Raw genomic sequence first — 14,536 nt, 5'->3', positions numbered from 1 at the left:
CCTACTCCTTCACCCTCCTTGATGGGCTCACTGCAGCCTGGTCCCCCAGGATCTCTGTCTGCTCCCCAATCTCCCCTTCTTCTGTCCCACAGTTGAATGACATACATTTGTAACACCTGTTGTGATAAAAACTCAGGACCCCTGGTGGCTCAGTGGTAAAGAATCCAAAATGGCAACCCACTCCAGTATTCTTGCCTGGAGAATTCCATGGACAGAGGAGCCTGGTGGGCTACAGCCCATGGGCCTACAAGAGTCGCACACGACTTAGAGACTAAACCACCACCGCCAGCCAGGGTGATGCTGATGGCAGCCTCTTTGGCAGTGTACGAGGCATGGGAACTGTGCGGTGAGTCAGTGTTAACTCCCCCAGATCTTGACTGTTTCCCTCTCCTTGAAATGATTCTTTGTTTTGGTCACGTAGAGACGCCATGTTTGCCCTGTTGACCTCCATGCCCTGGGACCTTGTATGTGGCAGATGTCCAGCTGTGTATGGGGGAGGGGAAACACACATAGGTAAATCAGCTGGTGTCTGACCTTGGGGGATCCCAGCTTGGTAAAGGAAGAGCCTTAGAAACAGAAAAGCGCTGAAGTGTTCATAAACGCCCCACCCCACACGCTGAGACAGATGTCCCCGCCTGGCCCTGGGGAAAGGGTGTTCACTTCCTCCTGGTGAAGTCAGGAGGGGCTTCCTGAAGGAAGTGACATGTAGCTATCCCTGTCTTCGGATCCACCGTGTTAATCTGTTGTCATAAAACCACACAGAATGAGTGGCTTAAACAACAGAGATGTATTTCCTCACAGTTCTGGAGGCTGCAAGTTCAAGGTCAAGGTGTCAGGAGGGTTGGTTTCTTCCAAGATCTCTTTCCTTGACTTGGAGATGGCCACCTTCTCTCCGAGTCTTCAGCTGGTCTGGCTTGTGTGTGTCCTTCATAAGGACAGCAGTCATATTGGACTGGGACTCTGCCCTTTGACCTCATTTCAACTGAATTAGCTCTTTAAAGATTCTATCTCCAAGTGTATCTTCTGAGACACTGGGGGTTAAGGCGTCAACGTATGAACTTGGAGGCCGAGGGAGCACAATTCAGCTTGTAACATCCACCCTCCTCTTCATCTGCTTCCAGGTCCCCACTGCCCATCCTGGGCTTTCTCTAGGGGACGCCCTTGCGTCCAGGGACAGAGCGGGAAAGGGCCTCCCAGAGGGAGCAGTGAGAAGGAGAGAAGGAGCCTGGGTCTAGCTGGGGGCTTGCCCTGACGGAGCCGAGAACTGAAGTTCCCCACCCTCAAAGCTTAGATTCAGTCTTGCCCCTGCCTTGAAGCATCTCCATGCCTCTCTGAGGTTAACAGGAGCAGGAACCAGGAGGGTGGCAACATGTCAGGCCTTCCGTGGGTTTCTCTGCACTATTCCGTGCTGCTCCATCAGCCAGAAAAAGGAGAGAGAGCACCCTCTGCTACCCTGGGGCCAAAAAGATACCAATCTGTGGCTCCCCTGTTCCTCCTAACCAACCCAGAGGTCTCCTATTCCCGCATCAATGAACATGGGCCACCCATGGGGTAATATACGCCTTCAAACCTCAATGCTGAGCCCTGAGATGTGGAGGTGAGGAGGCCTCCTGTACCAGGTGAGGTCATCGGGGCAGCTTTACATCCGTAGCCAGGTGGCCAGAGGCAGGTGGAAACTGAGTGGGGCCAGAGGACCCTTTAGTGACCCCACTTGTGGAACAAACCACCCTCTTCTGCAGGCAGCTGCCGAGAGGTTCCTGGAGGTGGTCCTGAAACCATCAGCTCCGCTGAGACCATCAGCTCCCCTCCTCCACTTTCCTGGAAACCCTGAGGGTTCACTCTTCTCATCATAGGAAAGGTATTTCCGGTCACAGGACCTGCCCTTTCTTTTCTGCCCATCCCACTTTTCCTGGTCCAATCTTGCCTCCATCCTCACATCACTCAAACTCTTCCTGTCAAGATCACCAAAGACCTCAAATGCTTAAAAGCCCCAGGTAAATTATGTTCTCATCTCACTTGGGTCGCCCCCTCCCCACCTGCTTCTTGAAGCACTGGCTCAGTCTGGCCTCTGTGTCCCCTAGAGCTGTCATCTCGAAGGTGCCTGCTGGAGAGAGGCTGCACGCAGCACACAGAGGACACCCTTGTTATTGTCGTGTTAGTTGCTCAGTCGCGTCTGACTCTTTGCGACCCCGTGGACTGTATGCCCCTCTGTCCATGGAATTCTCCTGGCCAGAATACTGGAATGGATTGCTATTCCCTTCTCCAGGGGGAGCTTCCCGACCCTGCAATCAAGCTCAGGTCCATACTTCCCTGGTTTTCCTCCGACCTTTCTGGACACTCTTCCTCATCTTTTATAGTTCTGCCTCTTCCCCTGACTCCTAAATCTTAGAATGCATCAGGATCGCTCTCCCAAGATGTCCTGTTTCCTCTATGACCTTAATAACCCTTGCTACGTGTGATATTGTGACTTGCAGTAAATACGTATTTTGGTCTTTGTTCATGGTTCCTGGCCCACAGCTCCCCAAACCCTTGGAATTTCCTGACTGAGAAGAGCAATAGGAGCATCTTTTGTTAAAAAAAAAAAAAAAATTTGGTCTCTTGTCCTCAATTCCTGAAAGCACTTTGGAGCTAGAAATGGGTGTCTCGTTATTCTTAACAAGCCTCTTTCCACCACACCAGAGTTTTTGTTAATGGGGCAACTTTTGGAAAGCACAAAAGGATGAGGGCTGGTTGTCAGGGGGAATGAACCTGTGATTAGAAGGTTAGAATTTTCCGTTCAACCCCTGACCTCCCAGGAGGGGAGAGGAGCTGGAAATTGAATCAGTCCCCACGGCCAGTTATTTAATCAATTGTGCCTATGGAATGAAGCCTCCGTAAAAAAACAAAACAAAACAGAAGTATGGGGTTCAGAACACTTCCAGGTCAGGGAATATGTGAAGATTTGGGGAGACTGGTACATGTCCCCAGAGAGAAGGCATGGAAGCCCTGAGCCCTCTTCCCATACTTTGCCCTGTGCACCTTTTCCATCTGGCTATTCCTGAGTTACATATATCCTTTTACAATAAGCCAGTAATCTCGGAAACAGCCTGCTTCTCTGAGCTCTTCTGCTTTTCAGGGGTCCAAACGTCATGGCTTCTGGTAGCAACATCTGCCCATATCCTAGCATCATTCTGATGTCTTTGCCTCAGTCCTGTGTACAGTCTATCTGCACATCAATTCAACTTTTTTAAAAACATAATTTATTTTTGGCTGCGCTGGGTCTTCGTTGCTGCGTGAGCTTTTCTCTAGCTGCAGTGAGCGGGGGCTGCTCTCTAGTTGCAGCGTGCGAGCTTCTCATTGCAGCGGCTTCTCTAGATGCACAGCACAGGCTCTAGGGCACCCAGGCTTCAGTAGTTGCTGCTCCCGGCTCTAGAGCACAGGCTCAACAGTTTGGCACTCGGTCTTAGTTGCTTCAAGGCATGTGGGATCTTCCCAGACCGGGGATCGAACCTATGTCTTCTGCGTTGCCAAGTGAATTCTTTACCACTGAGCCACCAGGGAAGCCTCCAACTTTTTAAATATTAAAAAAATCTACTCACTTATCCCCATCCCCTCTTTCATTCATTACCCTAGTCTAAGGGGAACACAGTTGACAACACAATTGATGTTTTGAATCAGATAGTTCTTGGTGAGTAGAAGCTGCCCTGCACTTTGTGTAGAATATTGAGGAGCATTCCTGGCCTCTCTGCTCACTATTCTCTACTCCCCGTCTTCCCATCCCAGGTGCGACAATAAAAACGTCTCCAGGCATTGTCACCTGTCGACAAAATCACCCTTGATTGAGAATGACTATCTAGGTCCCGGTCACCATTACCACTCATCTGTATGACAAAAGTCTATCAATGATTCTCCTTGCTTCCTTTTTTTTAAAAAAATTATTGACGTATAGTTGATTTACAATGGGTTAATTTATGCTGTACAGCAAAGTGAGTCCACTGTACACATATGCGCATTCTTTTTCAGATTCTTTTCCGTTATGGTTTGTCACAGGATACGGACTCTCGTTCTCTGCTTCCATTTTTGCTCCCTCCCTAATGCTGTTTCAACACAGCAACCAGAGTTACCGTTAGAATATAGATCAGGTCAAGTCACCCTCTTACTCAAGCGTTTCAATGGCATTTCATTCTATTTAGGAGAAAAATCTAAACTAATCGCCACAACCCACTGAACTTGACCAGGTGTAATCCCAACGATCCCTGCAAACTCATTTTGAATCCACTTCACTTTACTTCCCGCATTCTCTCCAGTGATACCTACCTCCCTGTTCCTCACATTTACCAAATTTGTTTCTGCCTCAGGAACGTGACACTAGCTTTCCCCTCTTCCAGGAATGCTCTTCCTGTGGCTGGCGCCCTTTTTCACCGTTTTCAGCTCAGAGGCCATCTCTTCTGAAATGTTTTTCCTGAACTTACAATGAAGTTGCCCCAACATTTCCCCACCTCTACACTTTTTTCCCCCACCCACAAATGTCTGGTGATTCCTTGGACCCCCTCTGAGCTTTCCACCTCTCCTCCATGTGACCAGAGTGCCTCCCCATTCTACTTTGCAATTGCCTTCTCATCCAAGCCATCCTTCCCCCACCCTTGGCCAGACAGCAGATGAGGGGTTACCGAGTCTGCAAGAACCTTTTTTCAGTCATCCTTGTATCTGTCTTCTCTGCCTAAGAATGTTCAGATTGTCTCTGAGCCTAGTCCTTAAAAAAAAAATAAAACACTCTGCAGGCTTCTGGTTTCCTTCTCAAATTCAGCAGGTGTTGAGCACCTGCTGTCTGCCCCTGAGGTCACAAGGGCAAAGATAGATATTGAGGGGAAGTGAGACAGGGGTGGGTGGGTAGGTATGGGGTTGGAGAGGTTGAGGAGGAAGAAGAGAAGTCGGTAGGTATGTGTGTGTACATGTAGGTAGGTGGGTAGGCAGCTCAAGATTCTGTCCTAGGAAGGATGCTGGGTGTGGGTCTGAGGACTAGGCTCATTAGGACGGTTGAATGAAAAGGATGTAGGAAAGCATTCCAGGGGTGAACGCAGAGTCTGAGTCTGGCTCTATCTGAGTCCTTGAGGGTGCTGAGGAGCTTTTGTTGGGGGAAGGGGACTATCTTAGACATCCCTGTGTGCTCAGCGGCGTCAGACTCTTCGTGGCTCCGTGGACTGTAGTCCACCAGGCTCCTCTGCCCATGGAATTTCCTGACAAGAATACTGAAGCGGATTGCCATTTCCTCATCCAGGGGATCTTCCCGACCCAGGGATCGCACCAGCGTCTCTGGCATCTCCTGCATTGACAGGCAGATTGTTTACCTACTGCGCCACCTGGGAAGCTGTTGTTGTGCTTAGTCATCCAGTCGTTTCCGACTCGTTGCGACCCCATGGACTGTAGCCCGCCAGGCTCTCTGTTCATGTGGGATTCTCCAGGCAAGAATACTGGCCTGGGTTGCCATGCCCTCCTCCAGGGGATCTTCCCAACCCAGGGATCAAACCGAGGTCTCCCGCACTGCAGGCAAATTCTTTACCGCCTGAGCCACCAGGGCAGCCCACCTGGGAAGCTAGACACCCCCTAGCTGGCATCTTTGTGTCATTGGGACACACCTGTCTGTCAGCGCCCACCCATAGCGCTTGTGCTGCAGTTCACAACGCTGTCCCCAGAGGGCGCTCCACTTCCCTCGGCGCAGACTGACCCCTGACCCCAGTCACCAGGATCTGTGCTGTCCAGAGTCCTGAAGAACTGCAGCTCCCTCGGGAATGTTTCCCAGGTTCTGGACACGTTTGCAAATGCTGCTTGCCCAAAACGGCTGCATTCATACTCACTGAACCTAGGAACAAGGAGTCTGCTCCTCTCACTGTACTTCAGTACAGCCGAGTCTCTGCTGGAGGGAGCATATCAAAGCAAGCACTTAGTTACCACAACCACCCCACTGCCCTCACCCTTCCTGAAATTTAAAACACCTCAATATCCTCCCCCAACACACACACTTTCACAATGTCATTCTCAAATGACTTCCACTGAGACACAGCAAACCTGTGATGTCTACATAAGAAGATGTTCCTGTGGTGTTTCAATCTGTTCCTGCTGCTGTATTAGACATAGCAAAAGCAAGATCTGAAGTCATAAAACTCTAAGAAGAAAATATAGGCAGTAGTCTCTTTGACATCGGCCTTAAAGACATCTTTTTGTCTCCTCAGGCAAGGGAAACAAAAGCAAAAATAAATCAATGAAACTCTAAGAAACTAGAAAGCTTTTCCACGGTGAAGGACAAAACAAAAACACAGCCTACTACATGGGAGAAGATATTTGCAAACAGTATATCTGATAAGGGGTTAATATTCAAAATATACAAAAACCTCATGCGACTCAACATCAAAAAGGAAAAAAAAAGCACCCTGACTAAACATAGGCAGAGGATATGAGTGGACATTTTTCCAAAGAAGACAAACACATGGCCAAGAGATACAAGAGAAGGTGCTCAGTATCACTCATCTTTGAGGAATGCACACCACAACCAGAATGAGCTACCACCTCACACCTGTCCGAGTAGCTATTCTAAAAAAGACAGCAAAAAACAAAGATGTGGATAAAAGGGAACCTCTGTGCACTGTTGTTGGAACTGTGAATTGGTGCAGCCGTTATGGGAAACAACATAGAGGTTCCTCAAAAACTTAAAAAACAGAACTGCCATACGATCCAGCAATTTCACGTTGGGGTATTTACTCAAAGACAACAAAAGCAATAAGTTGACAATATATATGCACACCAATGTTCCTTGCAGCATTATTTACAATAGTCAAGATATGAAAGCAGCCTAATGGTCCATTGATAGATGAATGAATATATAATATACATGTGATATCACTCAGACATAAAAAATGAAGTCTTGCCATTTTTGACAACTTGGATGAATCTAGAGCATGTTAAGGGGGCTTCCCTGGTGGCTCAGATGGTGTAAAGAGTCTGCCTGCAATGCAGGAGACCCAGGTTTGATCCCTGAGTCAGGAAGATCCCCTGGAGAAGGGTATGGCAACTCCGTCCAGTATTCTTGCCTGGAGAATCCCATGGACAGAGGAGCCTGGTGGGTGATGACCCACAGGACTGCAAAGAGTCCGACAGGGCTGAAGTGACTTAGCACACACGCATGCAGGGCATATTATGTTCAGTGGGATAAGCCAAGTACAGAAATACAAATACCATATGACCCTGTACATGGGATCTAAAAAAAGAAAGCATACAAACAAAACAAAATGAAAGCAGACTCAGAGAAAACAAATGGGTGGTTGCCAGAGGGGAGGAAGTGGTGGTGGTGAGGCAAAACAGGCAAAGGAGATTAAGAAGTGCAAGCCACCACTTACAAGGACAATAAGCCATAAGGATGTAATAGACAACATAAGGAATATGGTCAATGATATTGTAATGACTTTGTGTTGGGACAAGTGGTTACTAGACTTACCATGGTGATCAATTCATAATGTATGCAAATGTCAAATCATTATGTAGTACACCTGAAACTAACGCAATATTGTACATCAATGTTATTTCAACAAAAATTAAAGAACCCTTCAAATATTGACCCAACATGCAAATTACTTAACTGCCATCGAGAAACAGACTAGCATTATTTAAAGAAATACAAGACCAAGTTATCAACCACATAAAATTGACACTGTCCAGCAATCACTGAAAAATTACTAGACATAAAGAAATAGTAACATGTGACACTTAATGAAAGAAAAATCATTCAATGAATCAGGCTTAGACATGACAGAAGAAACAGACCTAGGAGGCAGATACATTAAAGCATTTATTACAAATATGATTCATATACTCAAGGACGTAAAGTGAAAGTGAAAGTCACTCAGTCGTGTCCAACTCTGCGACTCCATGGACTATACAGTCCATGGAATTCTCCAGGCCAGAATACTGGAGTGGGTAGCCTTTCCCTTCTTCAGGGGATCTTCAGAAAACATTAACACAATAAAAGAAGAAATATAAGATTAACACTAAGGAAATGAACTACTGGAGATGAAAATAAATGATCTGAGGTGAGAATTTCACTGAGTGAAACTAACAGCTGGTTCAATATTGTGGAAGAATAATCAATAAACTTGAAGACATAGAACAGATCCCATTCAAACTGAAGAGTATAGATTTTAAAAAAGGCTGGAAATGGTGAGCAGATGCTCAGGGCTGATAATGAGATAATATTGGGCAATACCACATATGTAAAATTGTAGATGTAAAGGAGAATAGAGAGAGGAAGACTACAAATATATGTATGTATATATTAAAGACTATAAATATATATTATATATATATATATAAACATTGACTTCAATTTTACACGTTTGATCACAAGTATAAAATTTCAGATTCAAGATACTTAACACATTCCACGTAGGATAATCTCTGTCTGCCTCTCTCTCTCACACACACACATACACACACATTCACACACCAAGGCACATATTAATTCAACTATTTTTTTTATTTAATTGATTTTATTTTTAAACCATGCTTCATAGCTTGTGGGATCTTAATTCCCCGACTAGGGATTGAACCCATGCCCTTGGCAATGAAAGTGGGGAGTCCTAACCACTGGACGGCCAGAGAATTCCCTTAATCAAATTATTTAAACCCAGTGAAAAAGAGAAAATGTTAAAACCAGTCAGAGAAAGATATAAACTACAAAGAAATATGAAAATAACAGCAGAATTCTCATAAGAAACTAAGCAAGCCAAAATAATTTGAATAACAGAAAGGAGGAAAATTTAACCTAGAATTCCTAATCCAATAAAAGTATCTTTCCAAAACTGATGTAAATGAAAACTTTTCCAGACAATGGCTGAGAGAATTCATTACCAACATGCCTACACTACAAAAATATAGGAAAAGACCTTCAGGTAAAAGGAAAATGATACTACAGAGAAAATATTTGGTTTTTGTTTAGTTGCTAAGTTGTGTTCAACTCTTTTGTGACCTTGTGAACTGTAGCCTGCCAGGCTCCTCTGTCCATGGGGATTCTTCAGGCAAGAATACTGGAGTGGGTTGCCATTTCCTTCTCCAGAGCCTCTTCCTGACCCAGGAATCGAACCCGCATCTCCTGCATTGGCAGCTGGATTCTTTACCACTGAGCCACCTGGGAAGCCCAGAGAAACTATGCTCTTGTCTTAAATTACAAATAAATCTGAGAAACGAGGCAGCGTTATCTTAAAGCAAAAGGAAAGCTTTATTGTTCACAGGGTTTGCAAACCAGAGATAAGAAGCCTTTGGCTGTAACCAAAAGTATGTTCCTTGGAGGTGAAGGGGTGAGGGACTTCTAAAAGCTCAAACCACAGAAGAATAGGAGGGAGATTTGCCAAAAGGGACTGAATGGCCCTGGCAGACTGCCCACAAGTCCTTGCTGGCTGACCTGTAGCTTCTGATGATGGCTGTCACCAAGCATGTCCTTAGTGGTTTTTCAGATAGGAATCTTAGCACAATCAGAAATTCTCACAGTTTTTGTTTGTGGTTTTTCTAAGAACACCGTGTACGTGACTGAACCCTATGTCTGTCGTGACTGCCTGGCTCCAGTTTATCTGGGGTCCCTGTTAGCCACAGTGGGTCCACTTTCCATGTTCTCTCCATGGGGAAACCTCTTATGTTTACTCCTCCTTGTGTGAAAGTGTTAGTCACTCAGTCGTGTCCGACTCTTTGCGACCCCATGGACTGTAGCCCACCAGGCTCCTCTGTCCATGGGATTCTCCAGGCAAAAATACTGCAGTGGGTTGCTATTCCCTTCTCCAGGGGACCTGCCTGACCCAGGAATTGAACCTATGTCTCCTGTGTCTCCCGCATTGGCAGGCAGATTCTTTACCACTGAGCCACCTGGGAAGCCCCCTTAGGGGATGTTGTTTTTACAATAAAAGAGTGAAGAGCAATTGAAATGATTCATATATGTCTAAACATAAAATAGTTTAATTTTTCTAATTAAAAAAAATCTCCTTTGGGACTTCCTTCATGGGCCAGTGGTTAAGAGTTCACCTTCCAATGCAGGGGGAGTGGGTTGGATTCCTGGTCGGGGAGCTAACATCTCACTTGCCTCATGGCCAAAAACCAGAAAACAGAAACAAGGAAGCTTCCCTGGTGGCTCAGTGGTAAAGAATCCGCCTGCCAATGCAGGAGACCCAGGCTCGATCCTTGGATTGGGACAATCCCCCGGAGAAGGGAATGGCTACCCACTCCAGTATTCTTGCCTGGGAAATCCCATGGACAGAGGAGCCTGGCAGGCTATGGCCCATGCGATCACAAAGAATTGGACGTGACTGAGCAACTAACACTTTCACACGTTATGTTTTTACAGGTCGCATTATGGGCATAACAAAATCACTCCAAGGTAAGCACACAGAAGAAAAACTATTACATGTGGCACAGTTCAATTTGGTAATAAAAACATCTATTTCATCCTTGCCCTCCCAACCATTCCTGTAGAACTATCAGGAAGACACCTGGAGACCAGATGTGATGAGATGTTATTCCTGGGTAGGGCTTGGGGCAGGGCCTCTAGCACCTCCTTGTCCACAGACCTCTGGAGCACCTCCAGGAAGGACCGGGCTTAGTCACACCTCCTAGCCCTACTCGCCCGTGACCTTCTGAACCTGTAAGAGAAACACAGATCAGAAATAAGAGATCGGTTTGTTGGTTTCTTCACCAGATGTGTTGGAGTCAGTTTCACGGAGGGTTTGCTCTGGAAAGGACAAGAGAGAAGGTCACAGGAGGGGTCCCTCCCCCTCTCCCCCAAATGCAGGGACACTTTGAAAGTGCTTCTCACCTGGTGTAGTAGATCCAGGTGAGGCCATAGGTAATGAGGAAATCAGCCCCCATCAGGGTCCCCGTAAGCAGGGTGAGGACCAGGGGCCAGGAGCCCTGATTCTCCCCAAAGACTTGGGGGCATAAAGAGGAGACCCCTGCAGGAGGAAGAGAGGGAGGAAGGTAGAGGTGAGGTGTGAGTTCACACCTTAGCCCCGCTTATGGCCCCAGCTCTGAAAGAGAGCATCCGGACATCCCTGGTGGTTCAATGGTTAAGAATCCGCCTGCCAATGCAGGGGACACCCATCCCATCCCTGGTCCGGGAAGATCCCACTTGCTGCAAAGCAACTACGCCCATGTGCCACAACTACTGAGCCCACGTGCCTAGAGCCTGTGCTCCACAACTAGAGAACCCACCGCAATAAGAAGCCCGAGCAAAGCAACCAGAGAAAGATCTTACACAGCAGTGAAAACCCAGCGCAGCCAAAAAATAAAGAATTGGGGCATCCTTGCTTACACTCACCCAGTACAACTAGGTTTAAGGACACATGGTCGGAGCCGCTCGGGTGCTGAGCTCTGCAGGTGACCTCTCCTCCATCCCCTAAGACTACCCGGGGCAGCTCTAGGACCCCAGGATCCAAAGGCTGGGAGGCGCTCAGGGTCAGGCTCCCCCAGGACCAGCTTACATTGGCAGGGGGTTTGCTGTCGATGACACAGACCAGGCGCAGGGACTGGCCCTCCAGGACTCGCAGGGAAGTGGCGTTGCCCAGGATCTCAGGGACTGGGGACACAGAGAGAGCAGGAAGGGCAGGGCTGAGAGGCCCTTCCCCCCTCTCTGTCCTCCCAGATATAGGACAGTGGCTCTAAGATATCATCAAAGGCAAGGGCAAGTAGGGGTGAAGGCCCCCCGAGGTCAGGGGTGGGGGGTGGAGAGGCAACTCAGTGAGTCCAGGACAGGGGGATGGATGTTAGAAGAAGAGTCAGCCGTATCTCAACCTGGGAGATAATGTCCCAGGAGGTGACCCCTGATGTGTGTGACCATGTGCCATGCATGGACACGTGTGGGTCTGGCCACATGCAGGCCAGCACACAGGTGATGAGGAGAAGGGAGACACGGAGGGAAGGAGGAGGGTCAGATCTGGGCCTGAAGACACCCCTTTGTGGCCCCATTTATGGCAGGCTGGACAAGGCATGGCTAGAGGCTGACAGGCCAGAGGGGAGGCTGGTCCAAGTCCAGGTGAGAGAGAGAATGCTGGCCTGAGCTGAGGCTGTGGTCATGGAGGTGGAGGAGGGGAGGACATGAGGCATTTTCAGGAAGTCAAGGTTGCACACCAAGTCTTGGGGAGGGTTGGGTGAGACATAGTCTAAAGAAATTTCTGCGATGTAGACTCTGATTACTCAGATCGGAGGGTCTCGACCAAGGGGAAGTGGAGGACACTGAGGACAGAGATTTGTGAGGGTCTTCAGTGTGGAGGCTTGAAAACTCCAGGATGAATGAACTTGACCTGGCCCTCCCGCAGAAATGGGCAGGAACCTGGTGTTAGTTAGTTACGGTTAGTCACCCAGTCATGTCTGACTCTTTGAAACTCCATGGACTATAGCCCGCCAGGCTCCTCTGCCCATGGAAGTCTCCGGGTGAGAATACTTGAGTGGGTAGCCATTCCCTTCTCTAGGGGGTCTTCCTGACCCTGGGATTGAACCCAGGTCTCCTGCAATGCAGGTGGACTCTTTACTATCTGAGCCACCAGGGAAGACCAGGAGCCTGGTACCCAGCTTGGGAGCTCAGACTTCTGGGAGATGGAGATGGAGATTGCACGGTCAGGAAACTAACAGAGAATCAGGGAAAGGATGGCATGGGAAAGTGAGGGGGTGAGGAGAGGTGGGAAGAGAGGGAACAAGGGGAGATGGCAGTGAATAGTCACTTCGGAGTCCACGTGGCCCCAGAGAGAGTCCTGCCAGGGGACAGAGTAGGGGAGAGGGGAGGGGAGACATAGGAGCCGAGAGGGGATGAGTGGTGAGGGGCCTGATTCTGTTCAGTCTTCACAGCATCCCCCCTTCTGACCTCCATGCTGCCCAGGGATCTCACACCTGTGCTGTTTTCCCAGAAGACCTGAATATCTAGGTTCTGCGGGGCATCTGGAAGAGAAAGGAATAAAAATCCCACTGCATTGCAACAGGGGTCAGGAGTAAGGGGTGAGGCAGAAGTTCTCCGTGCCTTCACCCCAGTTTGTCTCCAAGAAGAGTCCCTGAGTATCCCACCCAGAACCCTGCCTCCCCCTCCCCTCGGGGAGGACCACATCCAGGACCCGGCCTCTTGGATCCCACTCACAGGACACATTGAGCCTGATGGTCGCCTCTGTGCTCACACCAGCTCCGGGGAAGGTCACACAACACGTGAGGTTGGTGCCATGATCCTGGGGCCTCAGGGTGAGGGTGAGCATTGAGGAGCGGAGACTCTTGCGGTGCAGGGAGGTGAGGGTGACCTCAGTCCAGGAGAGGGTGGGGGGTGTCCCCCTGTCACAGGCCCATGGCATCATACAGGTGAAGTTGGTGGGGCGGCCGGATGCTAGGGTCCCCTGGACGTGGATGTCAGGTGTGTCTGCCAGAGCTGGAGAGGGGGAGATGCAGGCCCAGGTCTGGAGGGGGGACCCCTGTGTGCCCCTCAGAGCAGTCTCTTCCCCAGCATCCTGTACCCCTGGGTCCCCTCTCAGGATGAGAAGACAGGGGTTCTCCCCCCACCCTGCCCTGGGACCCTCAGGACCCTATATGTGTGTCCTCCCCTTGAGCCCATCCTTACCTGTCACACAGACGGAGAGCTGGCTCTGTAAATAATTATATCTCACAAGAGGGCCTCTCTCCACCCTAAAAAATTATGTCCCTGTATCCCTCCTCTGGGCGTCTCTGATGTCCAGGGAGCAGTTGTAGGTCCGGGGATCTCCAACGAGGTGGAATCGGCCCTGGGTCTCACTGAGCACTGCATGCTCTGGGTTGTTTGTGGCCACTGCTGGATCTCCAGAGGAATCTGCCCCTTCCCGGAACCAGTAGCCGTGAGCTGGGTCAGAGTCCTCCCAGTCTTCGCAGGGATAGTAGACGGAGCAGGGCACGCGGACACACAGGCCCTCCTGCACCGACACGGACGGCTGCATGACCAGCTGGTATCTCGGATCCTGAGCCAGGGACCCTGCAGGGAATCGAGGATCAACCAAGCCCCCACCCCACCGCCCCCCGCCCTGCCACCCACTCACCTGCCCACAGCAGCGGCAGCAGCAGCGGCAGCAGCAGCGGCAGAAGCATGTCTGAGCCGGAGGGTGTCTGGGCGTCCTATGTGTGAAAAGAGAAGGGAAGGCGAGAGGGAGGTAGGGCTGCGGGGAGACCTGTGGGAAGCTGGAGAGGAGCCCGAGACTCTTCACAGAAGAGGAACTTCAGAGCCGGAGCTCCTCCTCCTCCACACACACCAGGCAGGACACCCCTGGGCCCAGAGACCCCGGAGACCTGCCCAGAGAGGACCAGACAAGCAGGGGACCCCTGGCCTGACCCCCATCAGGGCCTCGTCCCTCCAGACCAGAGCTGGGACCTGTGAGGACACCGAGGGATGGGACTCAGGCAGCCTCCTAAGGTTCCCCCATGCGAGCTCCGCTGCCTACACCAGGGCGCTGCTCAGCTCCTCTCTTGACCTGGAGAGTCACAGCCTCACGGAGGCCCTCGGGTGGTCAGTCCTGCGAGACGTAGGGCT

The 14,536-nt window shown here is 49.5% G+C and overlaps 1 protein-coding gene across 1 annotated transcript; it reads right to left on the bottom strand.

Moving 5' to 3' along the window:
• Positions 1 to 10,433: 10,433 nt before the first annotated feature.
• LOC145515139 (sialic acid-binding Ig-like lectin 14) lies at positions 10,434 to 14,112 on the bottom strand. Its single transcript, XM_081514834.1, is given in 7 exon segments — positions 10,434 to 10,652; positions 10,826 to 10,961; positions 11,327 to 11,584; positions 12,892 to 12,939; positions 13,133 to 13,411; positions 13,601 to 13,970; positions 14,049 to 14,112. Coding segments are annotated over 6 exon segments (1,113 nt in total). The 5' UTR covers positions 13,950 to 13,970; positions 14,049 to 14,112; the 3' UTR covers positions 10,434 to 10,609.
• Between the last annotated feature and the right edge of the window lie 424 nt (positions 14,113 to 14,536).

The sequence above is a fragment of the Giraffa tippelskirchi genome, chromosome 7 (assembly GCF_054371585.1).
Source record: "Giraffa tippelskirchi isolate mGirTip1 chromosome 7, T2T-mGirTip1v1.2.pri, whole genome shotgun sequence".
Classification (NCBI taxonomy): domain Eukaryota; kingdom Metazoa; phylum Chordata; class Mammalia; order Artiodactyla; family Giraffidae; genus Giraffa; species Giraffa tippelskirchi.
Note: the sequence above shows the minus strand (reverse complement) of the source record. Positions and strands in the feature narration are given on the sequence as shown.